This window comes from Ostrinia furnacalis, unplaced genomic scaffold (assembly GCF_004193835.3).
Source record: "Ostrinia furnacalis isolate ACB-3 unplaced genomic scaffold, ASM419383v2 OfSCF3016, whole genome shotgun sequence".
In the NCBI taxonomy this organism is placed as follows: Eukaryota; Metazoa; Arthropoda; class Insecta; order Lepidoptera; family Crambidae; genus Ostrinia; species Ostrinia furnacalis.
In genome coordinates, this window is record NW_021133255.1 from 115,670 (window position 1) to 141,459 (window position 25,790).

General features: G+C 40.3%; 2 protein-coding genes across 3 annotated transcripts; both read right to left on the reverse strand.

Moving 5' to 3' along the window:
• Nucleotides 1-6: 6 nt before the first annotated feature.
• Nucleotides 7-23,987, reverse strand: LOC114357018 (uncharacterized). Its single transcript, XM_028310432.1, has 20 exons — nucleotides 23,803-23,987; nucleotides 20,136-20,354; nucleotides 19,269-19,466; nucleotides 17,073-17,175; nucleotides 16,405-16,529; nucleotides 15,902-16,085; nucleotides 14,885-15,104; nucleotides 13,985-14,114; nucleotides 13,440-13,542; nucleotides 12,593-12,778; nucleotides 11,789-11,970; nucleotides 9,672-9,846; nucleotides 8,736-8,852; nucleotides 5,066-5,205; nucleotides 3,901-3,996; nucleotides 3,151-3,378; nucleotides 2,537-2,710; nucleotides 1,920-2,022; nucleotides 1,377-1,495; nucleotides 7-843 (listed from the first exon to the last, which is right to left on the reverse strand). Exons 1-20 carry the CDS (start codon nucleotides 23,877-23,879, stop codon nucleotides 663-665), a joined length of 3,060 nt encoding a protein of 1,019 aa, XP_028166233.1. The 5' UTR covers nucleotides 23,880-23,987; the 3' UTR covers nucleotides 7-662.
• Slob (Slowpoke binding protein) lies at nucleotides 4,326-15,391 on the reverse strand. Of its 2 annotated transcripts, XM_028310421.1 has the most exons (11): nucleotides 14,885-15,391; nucleotides 14,460-14,498; nucleotides 13,985-14,114; nucleotides 13,778-13,846; nucleotides 13,440-13,542; nucleotides 12,593-12,778; nucleotides 11,789-11,970; nucleotides 9,672-9,846; nucleotides 8,736-8,852; nucleotides 5,066-5,205; nucleotides 4,326-4,459 (listed from the first exon to the last, which is right to left on the reverse strand). In XM_028310421.1, the coding sequence occupies exons 1-11, from the start codon at nucleotides 15,186-15,188 to the stop codon at nucleotides 4,411-4,413; spliced, it is 1,494 nt and encodes a 497-aa protein (XP_028166222.1). In that variant the 5' UTR covers nucleotides 15,189-15,391; the 3' UTR covers nucleotides 4,326-4,410. The 2 variants fall into 2 exon arrangements, with proteins under 2 accessions (XP_028166222.1, XP_028166224.1); XM_028310423.1 differs by lacking the exon at nucleotides 14,460-14,498.
• Nucleotides 23,988-25,790: the final 1,803 nt, after the last annotated feature.

Genomic DNA, 25,790 nt, shown 5'->3' on the forward strand with positions numbered 1-25,790 from the left:
ATGTATCAAAATTACGTATTTATTTGTAAATTAGTCATTATCACTGTGGTACATGACTGGTTAGGTAAATAACATTATGAGACAATCTTACCAAAGTAAGGTAACGTTTCTACAACATGACAATGCTAACTTTACCTAAGATCTCTTCTATAAGAAACCAAAGTTCTATCTGTGAGTAGGTAATAAGTTATAATTTATTTCTTTCTTTCTGCTTTCTAATATTCTATGAGAGACTTGGCCGCACTCTGAATTGTCATCAACTTAGTGATTATTCATGAAACCTCACACATGCAACAAGATTCAGGGAATGGTGCAAGAAAATGCGTTTTATGTTACATCAATATTTTTCTTGTTTGGTTCCCATTTTAATAATTTACACGCGTGACAGCAATAAAAGCTATGGGCTATTATATTTTTGTAAAAAATATTATGCTATTGGTGATTAGCTAGCCGACGCCAGTCGATTATTTTATCGCTTTTTGTCGCGCTATTTTATGGACTTAAGGAGTGTATTTGCTATAGTACAGATTAATACGTAAAAAGTGCGGCCACAAGATAAGTCTCTTTATATTGTGATTTGAAACCAAGTTTTGTTCCAAATAGTTTCGTGAAACACCGCAATTATGATCAAGGCGATACCTAATGAGATTTTGGCTGACCATTTAAAAATATTTGTAGTAAATACCATTCAGCTGCTCTAAGAAAATGAACGTAAGTACTGTCATTGGTCCGATCTTAAGGTACGTTGGCATGAGGCCGCTCCACAGTGCTAGAACTCCTTCCTTCTGGATGATACTCATCAGGACTTGTACCTGACTTGTTCCCTTTGCCGAGTATTGTACCCTGGAAGAGACAAGTGCACGAATGTGTTTATAAAAGTTTCTCTACATAATCATCATCATTTCAGCCATAAGACGTCCACTGCTGAACATAGGCCTCCCCCAATGACTTCCACCCACATCGCACGGTTGGTAGCGGCCTGCATCCAGCGCCTTCCTGCTATGTTTATCAGGTCGTCGGTCCACTTTGTTCTCTACATCAGTCTTTAGCGTTTCAGGTCTCGTACGCGAAGAGGCCGCTACCAACTGGCCAATCTGGAAATCATTGGGGGAAGCCTATGTTCAGAAGTGGACGTCCTGTAGATGAAATGAAAAGATATCTGACATAACCACCTATATTTGCTATACCCAGCGTCAGAAGCCAGGTACATGGGCGTACCCAGTTTCTGGCCTAGGGGGGCAAGTTATACAGAGCTTCTGGCCTATGGGGGGAGCTGAGGGGTACGGTCATGGCCAGGTAACTAGTAACTGACCCTAGATTTACTCGTTTAAAAATTTTGTGATTGGTGAACTTATAAATCATTTTGTTGGACTGACCTGGTCTTGATGATGTCAACGGGCAACGAAGCGACGGTGGTGATGAAGCCTGCTATCATGGAGGACACGAAGTGCAGCGCTATGCCTTCCCCGAATGTATCGAGCAGCATTTCGCGAGCCTAGAATTAGAGTTTAACAAGTCACTGATCATTTTTACAGCTAGGAGCTTAGGACCTACATTCCAATCTGAGATTATGTAAATGCTACACCGCTGCATTTAGCTCTACACCAGCTTTTCCTAACCTTTTTTGTCCACGGACCCCTTAGGAAATCAGGCACAATTTTAAGGACCACCTTAATAAAAACGCAGCAATAAATTATGATTACGAGACATTTGGTGGCTTTAAATAAGCCGATAAGGCTCCGGACTCCCAGGGCAGGGGTCCGCGGAACACAGGCTAAGAAACACTGCATAATTACGTTTATAACCGAACGACTTTATGGACTTCTTACGTAAACTGAATCACTTTTTTCTGGTGACTGGTGGGGTCACCATAAACCAAAGTCCAAAAAAGTCTACATCCGAAATGAAACAAGACTAACTTGAGCGTAAGAGCCGAGTTGGGCCCCGTTGACGACCATAGCGCGGGTGACCGTGGCCACGGCGCCTCGCCACAGTGTCGTCACGCCTTCCTCTCGCGATATTCTGCAACACCACATAAAGATGTAATGGTCTAGCTATTTATTCCACTTTGATCACCTGGATTAAATCGCGCAGATGATCAAAATGGTCTCCAAGAGACACTTTGGTGTCCATCGATCACCCATAGACAAGATCACCAGTTCGCTCATTAAGATGATCTACATCGATTTGGAAACACTGAAAAGTTAGGTTCCCTCAAGTGCTGTTAATGGGTGACCAAGCATTTCAGTGGGAATAATCTCGACATGTCCCACTACTTATCTGTGAACTATTTTTTGAATGAATAAGTAATTAGTTGTACATTTTCAGTTTTAATCCCAGAAATTTACCTAATAAGTAGACGTCCTGAAATTCTTACTGAAAAGACTCGTGACTCCGGCCTCAACACGAACCTATACCTACCTTTCTGATAGTCAGATACTTAAATTAGGCCGAAGTCACACTTTGTGTAGAGATAAAAGAGTCTAATTTTCAACCACGGACTTCTACATATTAACTAAGCAACGTAGACTCTAACCTGGCCAAAGCATTAAACACATTGGTGTAGTTCCTCCTCTGCTCCGGGGGGAGTCGTCCGTCCGCCGTCATGCGGATGAGGGCCACCTCTGCCGGGGTGCCGACGAAGGCGCCCACGCCGCCCGCCGCCATTCCCATCAACAGTTTTACGGGGAAGCTGGGGTTCCCGTACTTGCTGTCATGGGATCGTTAGGAATTTAGTCGAATCTTAATGGGCAATAGCTAAAATACGCATAAAATACGCATAAAATACGCCCTAGGTCCTCGTAGCATCCAAACGGGGGATGGGAGTTACTTACTTAGTTCCAGTGAATGTACAAATGGGAAAGAATTGGAAATTTGGTTTCGCGGACTCTGAAATGGGTTCAGTATCAGTAAAAATAACTTGATAGAGACCTAAGGTAAGATTTATTTTTCCGAAATATTGAGACCTTATTCAGATTATCTCTAAAATCTATTGTGTGTGATAAGCAAAGTTGATGCTTTCTCGCATTGTAGGTACCTAAAAAAGTTTAGTAGCAAAGTTCTTGTTGCTCTTCAATCATGAGGATTTCGTTTTAAAACAAAATTCTGGTATTGACCTAGTTATACCAATATTTGTTCAGGAATATTTACACTTTATAAAAGTCCATCAGCGCATTGAAGCAGCCAAGGCGCCCGGTGGTGTACGTGGCCTGCCTGAACAGCGCCGCAGACAGGCCGGTGTACAAGCCCAATATCCCGTCTTTCTTCACGATGTCGCCCGTGATGTCGATGAACGACTTGCCCTTCTCGCCCGGGCCTAGCAGCTGCATCCGGGTCTTCACCAGGTCGGCCGGTTGCACCACGCATATCGACATCATTCTGGATAATTGTATCTTATTTAAATGTGGCAAAATTAGCAACATATACTTACTTATGTTTTCAAAACACCGAATACTTATGAAGTATTTTTATTTATTTGCCCCTAAAGTTCAAGCGCTCTGCCGAAAACTAGGTATTTTTCAGAAAGTAAGCGACAAAATCTAATTTAAACTTTTTTGGTTCAATGGAATCTACCCTTTCTGCATTCAAACTTAATTCTAGGATGTTGGTGAGAGATTTTTTAAAGTTCCTTAAGCCCCTCATACTAAGCTAAGTGATTGTGTTACGAGTGGGCTCACCACAATAGTCGAGCGGCGACGGGGTTCGAACCCGCGTTCCTCGGATGACGATTCGGCCACTCTCGACCCTTTTACGTTCGGCTAATCGTAGCCTATGAGCTAAAAGCGGGCCGCAGAAAATAAAAATGTTATAATTTCGCTATTTTTATTAGGTCGCTGGAGGGCCGCACATACCTAATTGTAATGTAGTGCATCCTTGCCCTAATAGCTACATCTGACTTACCCAGCCATTCCTCCTAGCACGAAGTTGACCCACATCGGCATCACCTTGGGTGGTGGTTTTTTGTCGGCCATTTTCACTTTCTTTCCAGAACACAAAAATCATCACAGATGTGGAAGAATCTTGAGGCTACTGTTTTATTTTATTTTTAATGCTGTGGATGGTGGATGGTGGTTTGTTTTGACCAGTTTTGACTGCTTGAGTGACATTTATTTGTTTTCTTAATAAATCTGTCATGGTGATTTTGTCTTTCAGAGGATTTTAAAGTAAAACTTCTTTCGTTATTGAATAAAATTTTGTATTGTCTTTGATTTTGCTTAGTTTGGGACTAGCGGCACAGTGTAAAATGTCCAAGGATATTTTTATTTATTTATTTATTATTTCAGATGTCTGCCTGGAATATTTACGCTAAATAAAAGTCAAATAAGTATCATACAATTCATTTCTATTGCAATAAAAAGAATCATCATATCAAAGAAAGTATAATATAAATGAATGTTTGTCTTCAAGTTATCACCACTGCCATTCTTCTGTGTAATCTTGATCGACTGCAAAATGTCTCCTGAAATAATAAAAATATTAATGTTACCGACAACAAGGATTGTTTATTGTGATCCTAACATACAAGAGATAGCTCCCTGTACCTCCCTTAAAGTGCTACGGAAATCTCCGCTGTCCTCTAATTAATTTACCTACCAGAGGGAAATTGAGGATTTGACCTAGGTACATTACCCAGATTGGAAGTTCGCATGCCATTAAGGGACCTCCCACTAGTGTGGGTACGCTGACGTTGAATGCAGACCACAGATTGTACAGCGCCCCTCGCGGTTACTTTCAAGAACTAAAATCTTCATAGAGTTTTTTGAAGCACTCTCCAGCGAGCACACCTAATGTAAACCCATGGTAAGCGTACGGAACAACTAATGAAGATGAGCTAAAAGACTGAGAATAACGATGTTTCTTGTCTGCGAGGCGGTGCCAATGCCCATCATGACGATGATGATAGGCCTGAAAATCTCTTGAACCCCGTATGTAGATGAAGATGAGCTAAAAGACATTGAGAATAAAGTTAATTCTTGCCTGCGAGCCGGCGGCGTGGCGGGCGAGGCGGGCAAGTTGATGATGACGATTATGAGCTAAAGACATTGAGAATAAAGTTAATTCTTGCCTGCGAGCCGGCGGGGTGGCGGGGGAGGCGGGCGAGGCAGGTCCCGAGGCGGCGGGGCGGCGGCGCGGCGAGCCCGGCTGCCGGCGCGCCACCTCGCCCAGCAGCGACAGGCAAGAACGGGACAGCCGCTGGCTGAAGTTCTGCGGGATTTTAACACATTGAAGGACAGTAATGTCCACAGGCGTTCAAGTAGTAAATGATGATACGACAGAACGCCTATAGACGTCATAGTTTTTACTCATTTTACATTGACACTACTCACAGTACTCACATAGGCAATGTATGTGAATAAGTAGTGTCGTATTGGGAAGTTATTCTTAACCTGTATTGTCCACCAAAGTGTTAAGCTATTAAGTCATAAAAAAGGTTTTATCCCAGTTAAACCTCATCGGTCCAGTGACAGGAGTTGAACGTGCCAGTGCCGAGAAGATATAGCCCAAGAAATCGAGCTTCTCAAAAGCAAGAACAGCAGATTCCCTACCTACTGGACACTCTAGACACGTCTATGCAGGGCTCCACGATTGGGGTAGTAACCCATCGTCTGTTTAAAAAAAAACCTGTGAACTAGAACTAATAATCCAAACTTCGAAACGTATTAATGGCAGATTTTTTTACAGTTTCCTTTTTTAGGGAAAAAGGGCCTTGATCCTCAATGCAAGCCTCCCCATCCTTAAAATCCTCAGTAGGTAAAATAAGTCCCGTACGCTAGCTAGGAATTAGTAAAATCAGAAAAACTACGTACTAATTATTAAGCCCACCGTGGGCCACGTCATATGCTGAGTGGAGTCCCATTGCGATGGGCACTGCTCAGTTCACTTTTTATTTTCTTGTAATATTTATATACTACTAGCAGACCCGGCGAACTTTGTTCCGCCTTAATGGCAATAAATAAGCAGACTTTTTTTTTATTTCGAACGGGATAAAAAGTATCCTATGTCCTTCTCCTGGCTCTAAACTACCTCCCTGACAATTTTCAGCTAAATCGGTTCAGCCGTTCTTGAGTTATAAGTGGAGTAACTAACAAGACTTTCTTTTATATACAACGNCTGATAAGTTTTTTTTTCCAAATATTTACTGTGTTTGACGAAACAATTGCAAAACAATATTTATCTTTCGTACTACTGAAAAGACCGAATATATCCATCCCGCACCAATGCATCCAGCACCTAAGGTCAATTCGACCCGATAACGCAGTGTGAACGTGTTAAGTATGCTTTTTTAATAAAAAAAAATCTTTGAACATCAAGTCCCTTTAAATAGTTTCCATCCTTTGACTACAACTTAATAAAAATAAGTACCATAACATAATTATTTTGAAGATTATTTGATATAGACAAAAAATAATTTATAAGGGAGAGTCCGCTAATTTGGACCAGTTTTTTTCAATCCCATTTTACACATAGTTTTCTTTTGTTTTTGCTAATGTCCATGGTATATAATAAAAGATACATTATTCAACTTACTATTTCATAAGTATTAATTAACATGATTGTTGTATATTTAGCACAAATCAACAAAGTACGAGTTCAGAGCTTCGGTCCAATTTAGCCAACCGGTTCGATAATTTGTACCACAGGGTTGAGCCGTATGGCAGTCACGGAAATTGACTCAAGCAAGATCAAAATATTTGGGTCCAACGTCAAACCAGTTCTGCTCTATGGGCGTGAAACGTGGAAGGTCACTAAGGTTATCTCGCACCAGCTGCAGATCTTCTTCAGCCGCTGTCTTCACCGAATTCTCCAAAATCTTCAAACGACGAACTTTTGGAACGCTGCCACGAAATACCGATCTTTCAGCATAATAAACGCTGCAAGTGGAACTGGATCGGCCACACTCTCCGAAGGGACCCCGATCACATCCCCAAGCAGGCTCTAGATTGGAACCCCCAGGGTAAGTGCAAACGTGATCGCGCCAAAAAAACATAGCGGCGCACTGTTAAGACTTGGAGCGAGATCAAAGACGAAGCTCAAGACCGAATGCGATAGGAGACATAGGACATTGAGTAACTAATATTATATGTATAATGTATAAATGTATGTTTTTTACTCTTTTACGCAACAACTACTTAACAGATTTTATTGAAACTTTACAATATTGTCGTATAAACATCAAAATAACAAATGGCTAGTTATGATAACATTTATTTTACCATAACTTAAAAAAAACCTTAGAAAATAAAATATTTTGTTTTATTTTTGATTACTCTGACCCCCAACTTTGATTACCCCGACCATGAAAATTATGATGTCGCATAACTTTTTATTCCTGCTTGCTACAGATGGGCCAATATAAAAAATATGCTCGTAATAATGTCTATTTTGAAATGTTTTACCTAAACTTACTCTAAATTAAAAAATAAAAAAGGTCGGGGTAATCAACAAAATAATCCAGATCAGGAGAATGACCGAAATATCATAAGGGGTGTCAATTTTCGACGAATTTCATAATTTATTGTGTAACTTAAAAAATAATTGAAATAGATTTTTTTTCTTATTTTTCCTAAAGTAGTCATGACTATGTTCATCCTACGGCGCCGGCTTATCCTTGAATTTTGGGACACGTTGTATATAGATTTTTGTCTTTTTTTCCGTATACGTTCTTTGTCCTTAACTAAGTACTAGAGATGAAACGGATATCCGGCAACTATCCGGTAGGCCGGATATCCGGCCTAAATTTACTATCCGGCCGGATACCGGATAGTAGCTCACTATCCGGCCGGATACCGGATATTAAAAAAACTACGAAAATTTCCTATAATAAAATGAAACACATTAATCTTTGAGTCAAATATCAATAAAATGGCTTTTAATAATGACGGTTTTTATCTAAAGTCCAAAAAGTTACAAAAAAGCCATATTAAGGCTTTTCAAAAAATACTAATTTCTTTTCTGGGCTATTCACTCTAATGACGAATACATAAATAGTAAATATTTTTTATGTCGAAATATTGCCAAATAAAATAGGCGATCTTTTTTTTGACTGGATGGTCTGATGACATATAGGGTGACTTTGAAATCGTTGGCATCCTTTTAATATAAGACTACTCATGATACATGGTGCTCTTAAAAAGAGTTTAAAACTATTGTACAGTCAACAGCACATCATCCTATACATTGTGTTGCAAAATAACACTTAATACATTGAAATAAGATGCCACAATATGAAGATTGATGTGCTGTCGTCTGTACAAGATTTCAAATATTGAAATTTTAATTCATTTGATATGACTCATATTTGGGGAATCATGAGTAGTCTTATTTTAAAAAGAATGCCAACGATTTCAAAGTCATCCTGTATAATGCAGTTCATTCAGATTACGCAGCAAGTAAACTAATTGAATTTTCGCTATTCAATCGCATACTCACGATGGCAACCGAAATCGCCCGAATTGATCTGCCCCTTAGACGAGTGGCAAAATCTGACATTCTATTCGAACGAATTCGATTTTCGAAAAGTGTGACTTGTCTAGTCTACTAGACCTACTGATCGCGTTCGAAGCACCTGTGCAGCGCTAAACTCGTTACGACATGCAACATGACAATGGGACAACTATCCGGCCGCCGGATATCCGGCTATCCGGCCTAGCAGCTCGCCGGATATCCGGTATCCGGTATCCGGCCAAACAACTATCCGTTTCATCTCTACTAAGTACCTAATGTTTTTTTCTTACCGGCAAGCAGGAGCCCTTCATCTCGCGCAGGTCGATCTTGCGGAACACCTCGCACAGCAGCAGCTCGTGCACCGTCGGCGCGCGCGGCCCGAAGATCTGCTCGATGATCTCCACCACCTGCGGGGTAACCTCACTTATTGCTACAATCAGCCAATATCATCATCCCTTCATCATTTAGCCTAGGCGCAGACCACCGACTTTTTGTAGGCCGATAGTTGGGCCCGATTCTAATTTGTATGAAGAATCGGCCGAAACCAAATCGGTGTAATGTGCGCACTCTCATACATCTCCATACCATACTGATTACAGCCCGATCCAACAACTTATCGGCCAACTAAAAGTCAGTGGTCTGCGCCTAGGCTCAATCTCCATTGCAGGTCGTGTTCCTCCAATTTCGGCATCATCATCATTTCAGCCACAGACGCAAGAACACCTCAATTATGCCCACAACCAGCGTAACTATCATCATCTTTTCAGAATTTAATCTCCATCAGAGGAAGATGATACTCTCCGATTTCATTATCATCATCACCATTTAGCCACTGGACGTCCACTGCGGAACTGCCTCCCCAATAATTTCCAGATTGGTCGGTTGGTAGCGGCTTACGCTAACTCCAGTGCCTTAATGCTACTGAGGTCTTCTGTCCACCTTGTGCGTTTGTCACATCTCCAATTAACCAAAGACAAATCGAGGATCTGACCTGCACTCCTTATTCTGGTCAAACGGCTTGGGGAGGACTGATGTGTTGAACATTCAAACTCTTCTTCTTCGCAAAAAATAGACCTCTGCTGGACAAAGGCCTCCCAAGGATTTCTACAACTATAGGTTTCCGTGACCATCACCATCGTCGATCTACTTCTTCAACTGTAATGGACTATGTTACAGATTACAGAACACCGTAGAAAACCCAAGGCAAACTTCAGAAGCGTACTCACATTAGGATAGTTCGGCGCCAAGTCGGGTAACAACGCCAGGTCGAGTTCTGCGCCAGCGCACATCTCGAACAGCACCGCGCCGACGCTCATGGCTTCCACCAGCTCCGTCTGCGCGGCCAGCGCAATCGGGCAGCGGGGCAGCGCGCCTATCAGGGTGTTCTCTAGACCGCATATCCTGGGCATATAGGGCAGTTCTTCTTCTTATCGTGTCGACAACAAACCTACACAGTGTCAGCCCGAAACTCCGCTACAAGAGTGTAGGGCAGTTGTCGCCAATAAACAATAATTCCAGCACAACTCCTCCAAAATTCAAATTATTTTAGCTCTGAAAACCTAGTTTGTTAAAAATGTTGTATTAGATTTTTGAAATCAATAAATAGGTCAATTGAGTCAGCGAACCAGTGATTATAATTATCTTTGTCTTACGAGTAGAAGTCACCAACCTTTTGGATTCTTTTGGTTTTGGAAGCCAAAAAAGGGTTTGACAGATTCTAGACTCGTGGGTATGAATTTCATTCATTTCCTGACTGAGCGGTAGGTTTGGTGATACATAGTTAATACCTAGCTGGGCTTTTACATTCTATGGGCTTTTTAAGTATTCGATATCACTATGACAATCTATGCAAAAATTTAAAGTGGGAAACCGCGTATCAGATTACACCAGGAAATCTGCTAACAGGGAGAAAGGGTGGGATATCGTGCGGAGAGCTGTACCCGCCTCTAGGTACGAGGGCGGCACTGAAAATTTCGGGAATCAAGGAAGTGAAACAACATTACTATTTAAAAATGTATTTATTGCTTTTTAAAGTATTCTCCGCGAAATTTGACACATTTTTCCATACACGAAACCAATCATTGAAGCAAACATTGCATTCGGAAGTTTGGGTCTCCAAAATGGCCGTTTTGTAGGCTTCCACAGCTTCTTCAGGTGATGAAAATCTCTGACCACGCAATTTATTCTTTATTTTAGGGAAAGTATAGAAATCATTAGGGCTTAGGTCGGGGCTGTACGGCGGTTGGACTAATAATTACATATATGTTTTCTTGCTTTAAAAACTCTTTTGTTCAGTGCGCGGTGTGAGAACTCGCATTGTCGTGATGGAGGATGATGCGGCGGTTGCAGTTCTCTTTACGGAGTTCAGAAACGACCTGTGGCAAACAAATGCTAGCATACTAATCTGCATTAACCGTTCTTTGTCCCCCAAGAGGAATAGTCGCAACATGGCCGGTTTTGGAGACAAACGTGGCCACCATTTTTTTTGCAACACTCCGTGAACGAACAATTTTTGTTGGCTTTAATTCATTTTCGAACACCCAAACTCGTGACTGGTTTTTTGTTTCGGGTTCGTACGCGTATATCCATGATTCGTCACCTGATACGATGTTGTATACAGCATTTGAGGATCCTGCATGTAATCTCCCGAGAGTTCTGACGCACCAAGTAACGCGAGCCGCTTTTTGCTCTTCACAGAGCGCATGCGGTATCCATCGGGAAAACAACTTTTTTACACCTAATTGTTCATGCAAGATTATTTGTATTTGACTCATGCCAATGTCTAAAGTTGCCTGAATTTCGCGGTATATCACATGTCGATCTTCTTCAATCAGCTTACGCACAGCATCAACATTTTCTTAGGTGACTGCAGTTTTTGGACGACCTTGACGGGGATCATCACTGAGCTTGACACGTCCACGTTGAAATTCAGGAAACCAGCGATAAATTGTGGTTTTGGATGGGGCTTCATTACCAAATGCAGAAATCATCCGGTCAACACACTGTTTTTGTGTTAAACCACTTCAAAAGTCATAATAAATCATCGCTCATGAATTTTCTCGAGACAATTCCATTTTCTCAACGACTAAACAAGTTTGACAAGACCTTGTGATACGACCGAGAATCTTTTTTTAAATAAATAAATGGTATACGATTTTTGAAACCCTGGAGTTTGCAATTAAATAGATTTTAATATGACTGGAACAGTGGAAATATTCCATTCCCGATACTTTTAGTGCAGCCCTCGTACAACCGACGTGAACGCCTCATCGTGGCCTCGACCGCTCTGCCAAGAGCGAAATGACTAAGAGGAAGATGTTACAACAGCAGCTATCATACTTACCGCGCCACTCCATTTTGGACCACCACGTTGCCGGAATGCAGGTGGCGGAAGGGCGGGAACCCCTTCTCCTTAAGGAACATCAGTCCCTCCAGCATCTGGCGGCCGAAGCGAGCCACCTGCCACGCTGGAAGCCCGGTACCAGTTGACCCGTACTTGCGAGGGTACTCGTCGTTCCATGTGCTCTGAGCAATAAAGCCAGTTACAACTGAACGAGGGACAACTTGGCTTTTAATTTAAGCTTCGGCCAAGCCAACGCGTGCAATTCGCGTTGCGTTGGCGATGGCAATCACTGTGCGTGCATCGATCGCCGCTACCAATGACAGGCGTTGATGTGAACGGACGAGGGACAACTTAGCCTTGAATTTAAGCTTCGGGTAAACCAACGCGTGCAATTCGCGTCAGCGATGGCGATCACTGCGCGTGCATAGATCTCCACGACCAATGACAGGACGCGTTGATGTAAACTCATCGCTACAAATAATTCATACACGAAATCTGATCGCCATCACTATCGCCATCGCGGACGAAAAATTCTTCAATAAGTCAGAATAAGTGACAGATGGTGACAGAAAAAGCTATGGTACTCTCTAACCTAGATGAGAACTTTGCATACATACAATACATAATATTATTATGGTAAAAAAATGAAGTTATGAATCGCATTAAGTACACGAGTTACGCTATATTTTTTCTTAAATATTTGAGCTGCAAAATAAGCACACTTAAAAGAGCTTTCATGCAATTAACATTTTCAAAAAACGTTTCAAAACTAGTTTATTATGAAAGCTTAGAAAAGAACTCTACCTTGTAGATGAGGTCTTTCAAGCTGCCCCGAGAGTTAAAAGGGAGCACGGCTAAAGCATGCCCGTTGCAGAGCTCCAAATCCAGAACAGGACAGATGTATGGGTGATGAAGGGCTCGGAACAGCTCCATGATGAGGCCTCGGGAGCGCTCCGTCGGCTCCACTGGGCATTTGTTGGTCAGCGGCATCTGTGAAGATCCAAATGAGAACACCCAGCAGAATGATGACATGGATCCGTGCAAGATATTATGGCTTATGGACAAACCCTCTAGGTCAGTGGTTCTTAACCGGTGGTCCGCGGACCACTGGTGGTCCCTGGAGGCATTCCAAGTGGTCTGCGAAGACATCGTAATAAACAAGTGACGAGTCAACACAAACGCAAACGGCGCACAGTGGGCGAGAAATCGACGTCTCCTTTCATAGGATTTTGAAGAAAAAAAAAGTGGTCCCTGACCTGACAAAAATTTGGTAAAATGGTCCCTCGTGACTTAATGGTTAAGAACCACTGCTCTAGGTGAAATTATAAAACAATCTATGAAAAAAGGAGGAACTCTATTTAAAAAAGCGAAAGGTCACTGATTGACTGACTCACTCACTCATCACGAAATCTCAGAAACTTCAAGTGCTAGGAGTCTCAAATTTTGCATGGGGTTCCTTTTAGAACGTAAGTGCTCACTAAGATGGGATTTTGCAAAATTCAACCCCTAAGGGGGAAAACGGGATCCATGCGTACGAAGTCGTGGGCAGGCGCTAGGTATAGGTACATAAGCTTGTTCGCTGTGGAAAAATCATACTCTCTAATCTGTGGGAAAAAATATAACATTATCCAAAACTAAGTTTTTCACTTACCAAGGTGAGAAGTCTGTCAGTTTTGATGGAGTTGTCGTGAATGGCGAACCAATGTTTGTTTGGGCGTGAACCGATGGCGCCCAGTTGAGAAATTAGATCGTACCTAAAAAATATTAACTTTTAAGTAGTTTGTCATTCTCCATGAAAGGAAAAAACTGGCTAGCGAGATAGATCAGAAAACATGTAGAAAATTGTGCGGGACTAAAGCAAATTGGAATAAAAATAAAATAAGAGCCAAGTGGACTGTGTTTGAAGCAATCAAAGATACGTTATGCTGTTGTAAATGTTACTGAAAGGACTAAAATATTTAAAGTAGGTAAATGTTCGTCTAAACTCACCTCGATGTTTGTGACAAGTATTCTGTGCATATTGCCAAAGCCGCTGAGCTCTCCATCGACCGTTCGACTCTAACAAATTAGCAAGCAAGTTATATTTTGAACTCTTTCAATAATTAACAAATAGTTGTGTTAGAAGAGAGTAACGGTAGCAAAAGACATCAAACGCATATTTTACAGTTGGTGGAAAAATGTTACAACAATACGTACCTTGGTGACGCCGGTGGTTCCGACGGTGAAGATTTTCCAGATCCTATACCCATCAGGGATTTGTTGAACAACAGTTTGGCCAACGAGTCTATCTTCTGTGCCACCAGTGGAGTACGCTCCGAGTTTTCTTCTAGAAATTAACTATCGTCAGAATCACACAATCTTCGACTAAGAGAGTTTAATATACACAGTCAAGAGAACTTTTAAATTCTTCAATTTGACCAATTTAGAAATAATTTGTTTCATTTGCGTAATTTGAATTTAATGTAGGTAATTAGGAATAACATTTCGCTAAATATTAAAATGTAATCAACTTTTGGAAGATAGTTAATATAAAAGATAAAGGAAAATTATACGAAATCTAAAGAATAATAAGTTCTAACATATTTTATATTATAGAGAGAGAGAGAGAGAGGGGAACAAATAAGCGAAAAGAAGAACCTAGCGTACTAAATATAGAAGAAAGAAGAAGTACTTGAACTACAAGCGTCTGCATCTTCCTGCTTCCCAGCGTCTGCAGCCAGCCAAAACAGAAACAGCAATTGAAAATAGCATTAGAAAAGGTTGGAAGACCATAAATGCGCTACAGAAGTAGTAACAGACCTAATTTATCAGGGAGAGATAAGACGAAAGAAGATGGCAAAGATATACACCCGTTTCCAATATTCAATCCGTGTCCAAATCCGGATTGCAACATTGCAACTGACAAATTTGAATCTGTTTTCGATCACATATCCATAATTTTTGATGCGGCACTTTAATATTGTTTAAATAAACAACATGAAAATGTAAAAACATCGAAAATCGTTTATATTTTAACCAAAAACATATTGAAATTTAACAGTTGACGGACATTTCGGATTAGGATTGAATATAGAAAACCAGCATTAGCCAACATACCTTCACTTTCTTCTCTATCCGTGGAGACAGAGCGTATCCGAAAAGCATTTCTCTTGTTAGCAGCTGCGATGGATTCAGGATTCAGTTCAGCAGCAGACTGGGCTCTCCTGCAAGCTCCACGACGTTTCTTCTTCCTATAACTGGTCCTGGGACGCTCCTGGTAGAATCTATCGTGTCCTGTATACTCGGGTTCCTTCTGCTCCTTCCCACCCTCATTATTCTGTTTCATGTGTTGATACAAGTTGAACATTTTTGCTTTCTTCTTCAGCAAGTATAACTTGAACTTGACGAGTCTGTATTTCATCAAACTGCGCTGTTCGAGCAACAATTTTTCCACACACGTCACCTTTACTTATTGATTGATGGTACGGTAGAGTTGGTGAAACATTTTATGTTCACGATTAATTGAAACCGACAATTATTTGTAAGGTTAATGTTTTAGAGAATTACATCAGTTTAAATGAGGGACGTGTATACGTAGGACTGCAATTTGCCTGTGTCGTGCCTAAGTGTGTCAATAGTCGCTAATTGAAGCCCTACAAGGAGGTATTAGCCGCGCTATGAACACATCTACCTAACAACCGTTCCCCGATGTCCAATAGCTATGACTTTATGTATTTAATCCAATACAACATGTATGTGATGTGTTCGTTTATCATGAATTGACAACTTTTAATTTTGACTAGGTTTCCATTGGTACTATTACACAAGAAACAAATGTAGAAGCTGATAGAGAATATCTTGAAATAAAATCTCATTTCAACATTGTATTCAATATAATTTATGAAATTTAAAACATAACATCCCACTTATCAATTCTAAATACAGTGTTATTACAAAACAATACAATAAGATTCACATAAATTATAAAATTGCAATGTTTGGTTCGAATATAGGATCTATATTTGCAATTTAATTTAGAGATTTGACTGATTTCTTTATTTTCTCAGTCTTATTTATCTCTCATCAGTTAAATTCAAAGAAATAAGTTTAATATCCATCTTTTTCTTATTTCTTTTTGTCCTCTTTTCTATAGAATTTTTCAGTCAAGTATTCGAACATTAACAGGGTTCCAATAGTGTGTATCGTCATCCGAATGAAGTAAGGGCCTATTCCTTTCCAAAGGTACCGTACGCCTTTTCGTGCCAATATATCGTTTAGTATGTCCTTTTGGGTCATCGTGTCGCTTCTTACTTGATACCTAGGGACAATTTACTTTTGTTAGTATTGTAAGACAAATAGGAAGGTTTTGTTGTTACAAGACAATCTTGCTGATAAGGGCCTGGGGGTACGTTCTGTAAGGATCTCATTGGGATATGAGCATTAAATCTACCAGTTGCACCAAAAAAACTACGTAAAATGACTTTTGAAAAATTTTGTCTGAAGCGACACTTTCGAGCCATAAAGTAGGTAAACCGCCCCGTTTTCAAGACACTGATTTTTTCAAGTAACTGAAGTCACCCCGAACCGTCAGAAAGAATAAAGAAGAAAGCATAATGGATAAAAATTAATAAAGATACCTTGTTTTCACGAGATCGATAGGCAGTGATAGTATTGTGGTCACAAAACTGGACGCCACAGAAGTGAAAAAATGGGCAGTGTAATAGCCTTGTAGTATCTTGTTCTGCCTCAAGAATTCATTCACCTGGTACAGTAAAAAAATGTCATTTTCTTGGGAAAAACGACACAAAATGTCGAGCCAATACCGGCCTGTTATTCTAGACCTATGAGTGGATCAAGCTAGAAGTAATGTTTTTCAGTAAACCATCGTCTGATTTTATCAGATAAATAAACCTCAGGATTGTTTGATTGAGAATCCCACAGGAGTGACTACGGAGGAAAAAGCCAGTAGTGTTCAATTTTACAGCTCTACCATTAGGTACAATCACTCCATTACATACAAAAGAACAACAGAATGCCCATAGTTTGGTACCGTTGACGGCTGTTGACAGCACACCACAATGTAGATTTCCGTTGCAAAAAAGCACACGATGCCACAGTATTTATTTTGATACGCGACCGCGGGCCGGAAGACGTAGCGTGGGCAGGCCTCCCACTAGGTGGACCGACGATCTGGTGAAAGCTGGGCGAAGGGCGTTATGGAAATCCTTGGGGGAGGCCTTTGTCCAGCCGTGGACGTCATTTGGCTAAAACGAACGATGCTGTAGTCTGTCAAATGTGGACGTACCTCTGCATATGTCCCAATTTGAGCAACGCTCACAAGCATCGCTCTGCTCAGAGTCAAGGTGCTGCCTCGCCAGAGAGTGCGTATTCCATCCTCGCGGGCAATACTGCAACAAGAAGCATTGAAGCAATAACTGAATCATGGCTCTGGTGACTTCTAAGTCACCGTTCCGGAAAGTAGTAGAATAAGTAGGATTGGTTAGAAGACTTCCCCGCTCTTCCCGTGGATGTCGTAAAACGAGGCCACTAAAAAAGCCTGCTTGGAGAGTGTAGGTAGACCAAGTCCTCCCTTTTGTAATGTGTCCGTTTTGTGACCTGATGACGATCCAACACTTTCTGGTAACGGCGAGAGTGCGTGCACCAACACAATCTCTGAAGTTAGTCTCACCAGCAGAAGGCGTGGACATACTGCAGCTGAAATGATGATGATGAAGGGATGAAGATGGTGCCTCACCAGTAGAAACTTTGAGCCAACGCAAAATTGCCGTGTAATTATTCTGAGCAGCTTGTGTAGTTACTTAGAACTGTTTCCATACGTGTACGAGATTATTCCCACCGCTACAACACCTGTCTAGCCAGGATCTACAGCCTGACTGTCACAAAAACCCAACCATTGAAGGCCAAGTTTGTTCCAAGGGAACATTATAAAAACTTCTTCTTATCGTGTCGACAGCAAACCTACACAGTGTCAGCCCAAAACTCCGCTCCAAGAGTAAACTGTCATGTCATTGCAGTCTCGTGTCTCTTGGTGTTCGCTTGGGCTGTGATTAAAGTGCTTTCTGCGTCACGGTCTCTTTTTTTCATTTACAATTCTCACCAGTACTAGGAAGACGCTCCACGCGGTCGCCGAGCACGTAGAATTTCGTCCAATGACCCCAAGCTAACCATCCTTATCGCTCGCACGTAATTATATTGCTGTCGCGCTTGCACACTCACTGCGGCAGCCCGTCGCTACACGCTATTCTAGTCTAGTTACTTAGTTGTATGCCCTCACCAGTAAAAGGCGTGGAAGACGCTGCGGCAGCGGCGCGGACTTGAGCACTGCTAGAATCGCCACAATTTTTTAATCTACACCACTTCTCTGGTTACGCAGACTTGTGGCCTCACCAGTAGAAGGTGGATCACGCTGCGATAACGCTAGAATCGCCAGAGTATTCTGCATCCGCACAGCTTGCCTAGTTACCTAGAAGTGTGTCCTCTCCTCACCAGTAGAAGGCGTGGAAGACGCTGCGGTCACAACTCACAAATCACAACTGTCAAAGTATCTTATTCTAAACAGCTTTATGTAGTTACGTAGAAGTGTCTTCTTACCAATACGGGATTATTCCTGTCGCTGTAACACCTGTGTAGCTATAGCTTGACTGCAAATAAAACCCAGCCAGTGAAGACTAACTTTGTCCCAATGGAAGATTATACTGTCATGTCGTTGCAGTCTCGCGTCTTGTTCACTCCACAGAACACCAATGACTGTAAAAAGTACCTAACGTGCTTTCTGCGTCACAGCCTCTTTCTTTCAGAATTCTCACCAGTAGAAGGCGTGGAAGACGCTGCGGTAGCGGCGCGGGCGCGGGCACGGGCTGCACAGGCGCGGGCCGTCCGCCATCATGCGCACCAGCGCCACCTCCGACGGGTTGCCCACCAGCGCGCCGAGGAGACCCGCGTATATGCCGATCACCACCTTGTAGCGCGCTGCGGCTCGAGCCAACGTCATAATTGCCAAAGTATTATTCTGAGCAGCTTGTGTTACTTAGAAGTGTTTTACGGGACTATCTATTCCTGTCTAGCCAGGATCTACTGCCTGACTGTCATAAAAACCCAAACCAGTGATGGACAAGTTTTTCCCAAGAGAATGTCAAACTGTTATTGGACAGTCTCGTTTTAGTGTTCGCTCCGCAGAATACCAGTGACTGTAAATAAAGTGCTTTCTGCGTCACGACCTCCTCTTTCTTTCAGAACTTACCTATAGAATGAAGACGCTCCAGTAGTGGCGCAGGAGTGCTTAGAATAGTGTTTTCTTACCAGAGGGCGTGAATCACGTTCCGTTTGTGGCGCAGAGTCGGTCACAATCGCCACAGTATTTATTCTAAACAGCTTTTCAAGTTACTCAGAAGTATACTTAAGCATAAATCACGCTCTGGGTGCGCTAGAATCGCCACAGTATCTACACAGCTTGTCTAGTTACCCAGAAGTGTGTCCTCACCAGTAGAAGGCGTGGAAGACGCTGCGGTAGCGGCGCGGGCGCGGGCACGGGCTGCACAGGCGCGGGCCGTCCGCCATCATGCGCACCAGCGCCACCTCCGACGGGTTGCCCACCAGCGCGCCCAGGAGACCCGCGTATATGCCGATCACCACCTTGTCGTGCGTGCTGAGGCTCGAGCCTTTTGGCACGTTGTATTCCCTAGTGGAGGGAACGTGTCAGTCAGATGGGGCAAGTATAGGCGGGAAATTGATCGAAACCTAATAGTATAAAGTGTAAACACGCATTTCCTTTATTTTATCCTTCTGTCACCCCTGCCTCGCCCATACTTCGGTGTGCGAGCTCGCGCTGTCTCGGTCAATTTTCCACAATATATTATTTGTGCTAAGAGAATAGGGATGTGACGGCACGGCAAGAGATTTCTAGATTCGAGCAACTACAAACAAAAATACGAATTCAATACCAATTTGGTTCACACCAAGATGCTAAAAGTGCCGTCATTCGTAGGCACCTAATTTTATGAATTTTGTAGTTTTTAGTATTATTGGCGTTGTTAGTAAGAACTGTTTAGAAAACTGAATAACTCGAAGTCATGAGCACATTCTGACTCTCAAGGTTTTAGGAAGTTAAAGCCGGCTAGGCTTTGCAAACCACGAACTTTTTGTCAGCCGATAAGTAGTTGGGTCGGGCTGTTATTTTAATCAGTATGGACAAGTACTTATTCAAAGTGCGCATATTACATCGATTTGGTATCTATTCTTCATACAAATTAGAATCAAGCCCAACTATTGGCCGACTAAAAGTTTGTAGACTGCGGAGAGTCTTATTCTTTTCGTAAAGTGGTCTCTCTTGGAACAAAAATTCGCTCACCGCTTATAATAATCGTTCAGCAGATGGTAAGTACTGAGCCTAGTGGTGGTGTAAGTAGCCTGTCGCATCAGGCCCGCGCTCAGGCCTGCATACAGCGCCTTGACGCCCTCACACTTCACCATCAGGCGAGCCACCTCCGTGGTGGAAAGCTTCTTCTCACGCAGCTGGAGACGGACTTTTATGACGTCTAGAGGGTGCACCATGGCTGTGGCTAGCATACTGAAATATGTGATCATTGAATGATCAGTTATCTTTGTATTGGACTGCAAAAACTCAGATTTCACAGTGTTAAGCTGCCTGCTGCTAAAGTCTGGTCGCCTCGCACACTCGCTTTGGCCGCCCGTCGCATAGTCGCGATAGTAATATAATTACGTGCGAGCGATAAGGATGGGTAGCTTGGGGTCATTGGACGAAATTCTACGTGCTCGGCGACCGGACTATATCTAACATACAAACAGATGTAGGTACAAATACCTGGTTTCATCATCATCATTTCAGCCACAGGACATCCACTGTTGAACATAGGCCTTCCCCAATGACTTCCACATCACCTGGTTTAATTGTAGAAAAATGTAGGTACAGTGGGCCACAGTTTCAGCTATCCATTTACGTTTTTTCTCTCGTTCTCATCAAATGACGATTCTTTGCGATAGAACGAGTAAATATGACAGAAAATGGGTAGCTGGAAGTTTGGCCCATAGTACAATTACAAGAAACACAAAATGGCAAACTTAGGCCTCCCAGCGGCGCGGCGATTTCTTCCATAAATTTTGTGTTTATGCTTTGTGCCTTATCTAGGATTTAAGGCGATTAGAGTCCTCAATGACCTTGGGCGTTTGACCTTCACGCCGCGAGCAACACCCGCGTACCCCGCACCAAAAACTCCGATTTGACACCGATCAAAAATACACGGGCATAGGTAGATACAGAATAGAAGCTCTTTCTTCATACATTACTGCCTATTATTTTAAACTTAAATTCATGAACCTTGATGTCGGTGTCATTTAACTCAGGCGTAAAGGTATTTAATAAAGGGACAATATTATTTGATCCTCTAAAAACTAATTGATCTTTTTTGTATGTGCACTTTTAAAAATAAATGATGTTTTTTATTATATTTTATCTTTATATTAATTATTGGGTCTATATTAGTTGATCTACGGATAAATTATGAATGATCTTCATTAAAGGTAACATAATATTTATGTTTAACCTACTCTTTTAATGTTTGGTAAACAAAAATAATATTTGATCCTCTTTTTTAGTTATTGATCTTTAATTTTGTTAATTTGATGATTTTTATATCAAGTTTGCCTTTTAATATTGATCACCTAATAAATACATTTCGATCTAAGTATAACTTAACTTTAAAATATATTTGATCTAACAAAAAATATTATTGGTTAATATTTTTAATTAAAAAATATCTTTTAATTTACGCGGTACTTTGTGGTTGAGTGACAATCGTCCGTCATTGGTTACTGAGTTGGCCAAGGGCTTAGCGGCCAATTAGCAAGAGTACAAGTTTTGTAATTCCTATTATCGTAACGCACACTTGTACCTAATCTACTTTGCCAGTCTTTTGCTTTCATTTATTGTTAGTCAAACATAACTAACCTATTATAACTTCAAAATTTGATTTCCAAAAAAAAATTTCAAAATCCTTTGGTAAAGTTCCATACAACTTGATGTGGTACAATTTAGCCGACTAGGTGATAGTGCTTTTAAAAAATCGGTAAAAAATAAAGCTTATAAATACCGAAAAATGTTTCAAATAATTGTAATCCACACTAATTTACGCTTCTAAATAATATATTAGAAACACCCTGTCATTAAATTTAACAAAATTATAATCTAAACATGTATTGTCAAAAGTTACTTGAAAATAATGAAAAAATACTTTTCAAAATAAAACACACGTGTTTGTTGTCACGGCAAAAACCACATGGCCGATATTAATTGATTTTAGTTGTGTATCGCTGAGTGTTGCAATTACAGACATTCAATAAATACTTTACGAAATATGAGGGTGGTACAATTTACCCGGCGGTACAATATACCGAACTCTCCCCTACAAATCGAATTATTTAAAAAAGTATCACAATATTGAATATTTGGTGCTCATTTCTTTTATTTTTGAGGACCAACAAGTAACGATCAGATATAATTTTTACATCTCAATTTTTTTTTGCGTAGTTCAAAAGAGGTTAAAATATCGATCGATTTTATTTATTTTATGTCTCAAAGAAAGAGGATCAATCATTAAATTAGATGACCATTTAGATTTTTTTATTTGCCGTTTTTGCTAATTTAAAAAGATCATTTAAATACATGCCTTTAATAAAAATAACAAAATCCATGAACATTTTGTACGGGATAAAATTTTATTTTATTTTTCGTAAATTTTCTAATGCTTTTGTCGGTTCAGTCGTTCTCAAAATTTGGCTTGCAATTTATGATGTATGTAGGTAATTACATAAATGTTTGTTCGGGTGGAATCTTGCAAGCTGAATTAGTTAGACCAACTTCTTGACGACAACTAGGCTAGATGACAAAATTTCAATTATTTGTCCGCCAGACAGATAATTAGAAAATATTAGACTCATATTTTTTATTTTCTTTCATAATTAAATAATAACAGTGCTACATCGAGTTGAAATGGCGCGATACGCCACGCTTGAGTAGAATTTTTACTCAAATGTGACGTCACGCGACATTTCAACTCAATATAATACTGTAATTATTCGATTATGGAAAAAATTAAAAATATGAGTCTAATATTTTCTAATTATCTGTCTGACGGACTAAATAGAATTTCGATTTCATTACCCAGTCATCATCCCTATTGGAACGCATTAGTACCTAGTATTGTCTATGGCCTAAAAAAGNTGCAGCGAGTGACACAACCTCCCCGTCTGAAGGCCAGCGGCCGACTGCCGCCCGCACCCCGCGAAGGCCCCCTCAACAGCAAAACGTTCGGAATTTATCAAAAGTAAAATTTATGAATGAAAGTAATGTTCGATTGAAAAACGCAACGTGTCATTTAAAGATTAAAGAATTCCCAATCTATTCGTGCAAAAATCTTTTAAATTAACATAGCCGTTTTGGAGGAGTAGGGAATTTAAGTAAAAAATCGATGTCCCGTATTTATTTTTTTAATCCAAAACAAAGAGACGTAGCGAAAATTCAAACGTCACAAATGTAGTCCTTGAAATGTTGTATAACATATATTTTTTTCAACTATTTTTGTCCAGCAGTAAAAGAGGAGTAGTCTTTACAAAATGCCCATTTGGCGCGGATTGAGGACACTAATCGCCTTAAACCCAGAAACTCCTAGTTCATCATCATCATTTCAGCCGCAGGACGTCCACTGCTGAACATAAGCCTCCCATGGTTTCCAGCTTGACCGGTTGGTAGCGGCCTGCATCCAGCCAGCGTCTTGGTCGTCTCCTGACCGTTTTGCTTCACTTAAGCAAGCATCGTTTGTGAATACGGGTGAGACTCATGCCCGTTTTCACCATCAATCTCTAATTTTTAAGTCACCCCTAATGTAACAAATAACAGGAATTTTGTTTTTATAAGGGTCACTTAAAAATTAGGGATTGATGATGAAAACAGGCATCAGGTAACTTAAGCCTTAGGAATTCCTTACAAAAGTTATACTTACCCAGACACTGTACCGAAGAGCACTTTAGTGGACTTCGGTAGGGTTTTTATTAGTAATTCTGTAGGGGTTTTCTCCATGCCTTATGTTTGTTTGTGCCCAGGGTATGAAGTAATTTCTATGGACCATGGTTTTGATAATTTTTTGCCGAAATATTTACACTTGAAGATAATAGCAGTGTTTTTGACATTTTGTGAAGATTGTGACAAATTGTGACGGATTGAAATCTGTGCTCTATTCTAGGTTCATAGTTGAGAAAGAGGAAGCAACAAAACGTTTAATAGGTGGGTTGGTTCCTACAAATATTTCCTAAGTTAGATAAGGGCCAACTAGAACCACAATACCGCACGTCAGAAGGTGGGAACCTAATATATTATGTGAATTTTAAAAGGTGTATTTGCGAGCCTGTGTAACTTAAAACTGTGGGACAATAATTTAGCATAATAATCTCTCTTTTCTAACGTTAATTTGCGTGCCTGACAGGATATACCTTTGATGTGATATCATTGCCGGTCAGAGCTTTAAAATTTCCATTTTGCCAGTCGTGTGTCTGATTTTAGGCATGTTTAATTTAGCTTGAAAACTGTTGTCTTTCATTTACAATATGAAATGGTTACTACAGAAAACAATGAAACGCATTATTCAAAACAAAAATCTTTAATAACTCGCCTACAACTTTGCAAATTTCCTCTCTTGTTAGTCACAAATCATAATAAAATAGCTTCTATAAAAATATATAATATACAACATGATATCACATGGAATAAGCACTGTAAACGACGAGAAACATATAAACTATTTAAATTAATAAATACCTTTAAATATTTTATCCCAACTAAACAAAATCGCCATACAAATCCTTACAAAAACAAAAATACATTCTAAAATGCATGCGACATTACATAACATAGAACATTACAAATTGTGCTTCGATAGATTTCCCATCAATTTACTTATTTATACCGATTATAGCCTGACCGGGAACATAAAAACCCTGGCATAGAGGCGCATCAATTGCATTTGATAGTGCAACACTGAGTACAGTCGTACCTGTGTTAAATTAAGTAATAGGCTAACTTTATGTATCAGGATTCAGGATTACGGGCTATAATTTAATATTTTCATAAATTAACGAAAACATATTATTATAGGTAACCTGGTTTAAATAAATTAAATGAAACCATCAATCGAGCTAGTAGGATTTATTTTATTATTCATCAATAATCAAATACAGAACTTGAATATTCAACTGCAATGTCTGCTCATGAACGCTTCAAACTCGGTACTTCTTTCCCAATTCCATAAAATTCAACACTTAGAAAGTGACAAAATACTTTAAAATAGGTAGTTGAAACAAACCACAGCTAATTTTCATAGTGGACTGTACTATACGATAAACATGTCAGTCAATTTGACAACCTTTGTTGGAAACATTATTCAATGAAAATATTGTCCGAACCCTTGGTATTTCTCTTCGACAAATACTTTATCACATAGTGAACCACTTTTCTTTCACGAATATAAAAAGATTTCAGCAATTTCATTCACAAAATCAATTGCGCACATTTAAAATAAAGTTTGTTTACACTTTGACAGCAATAGACTGACATGCAAGGTGACATGTCAATGAAGTTTTCAGTTACTGTTGCCATTAAAAGAAATTAGTACCATTAGATTTCCGCAACATGGCGAGGGTTTTTATGTTCCTGGTCAGGCTATAAAGATCATTTTGATTAAAAGAACTGGCACAAAACCAACGGATGATGTCAATTTCATTTGTCAAAATGACAGTATTGTTTCAAATTTGAATTTGAAATGGTTCCAAATTCAAGCCTAGAATCGGCACGTTATTGTCTGCCATAGAGAAACAGTTTTACAGGGAATCCCCTTATTTGTGTTGCCATTTAAAATTTGTACTCGAATATTTATAAAGAAAGCGTGGATCCAGCCAGTGACATTGCAGTTAAATGGGTATTTTTTTAAATTCATTA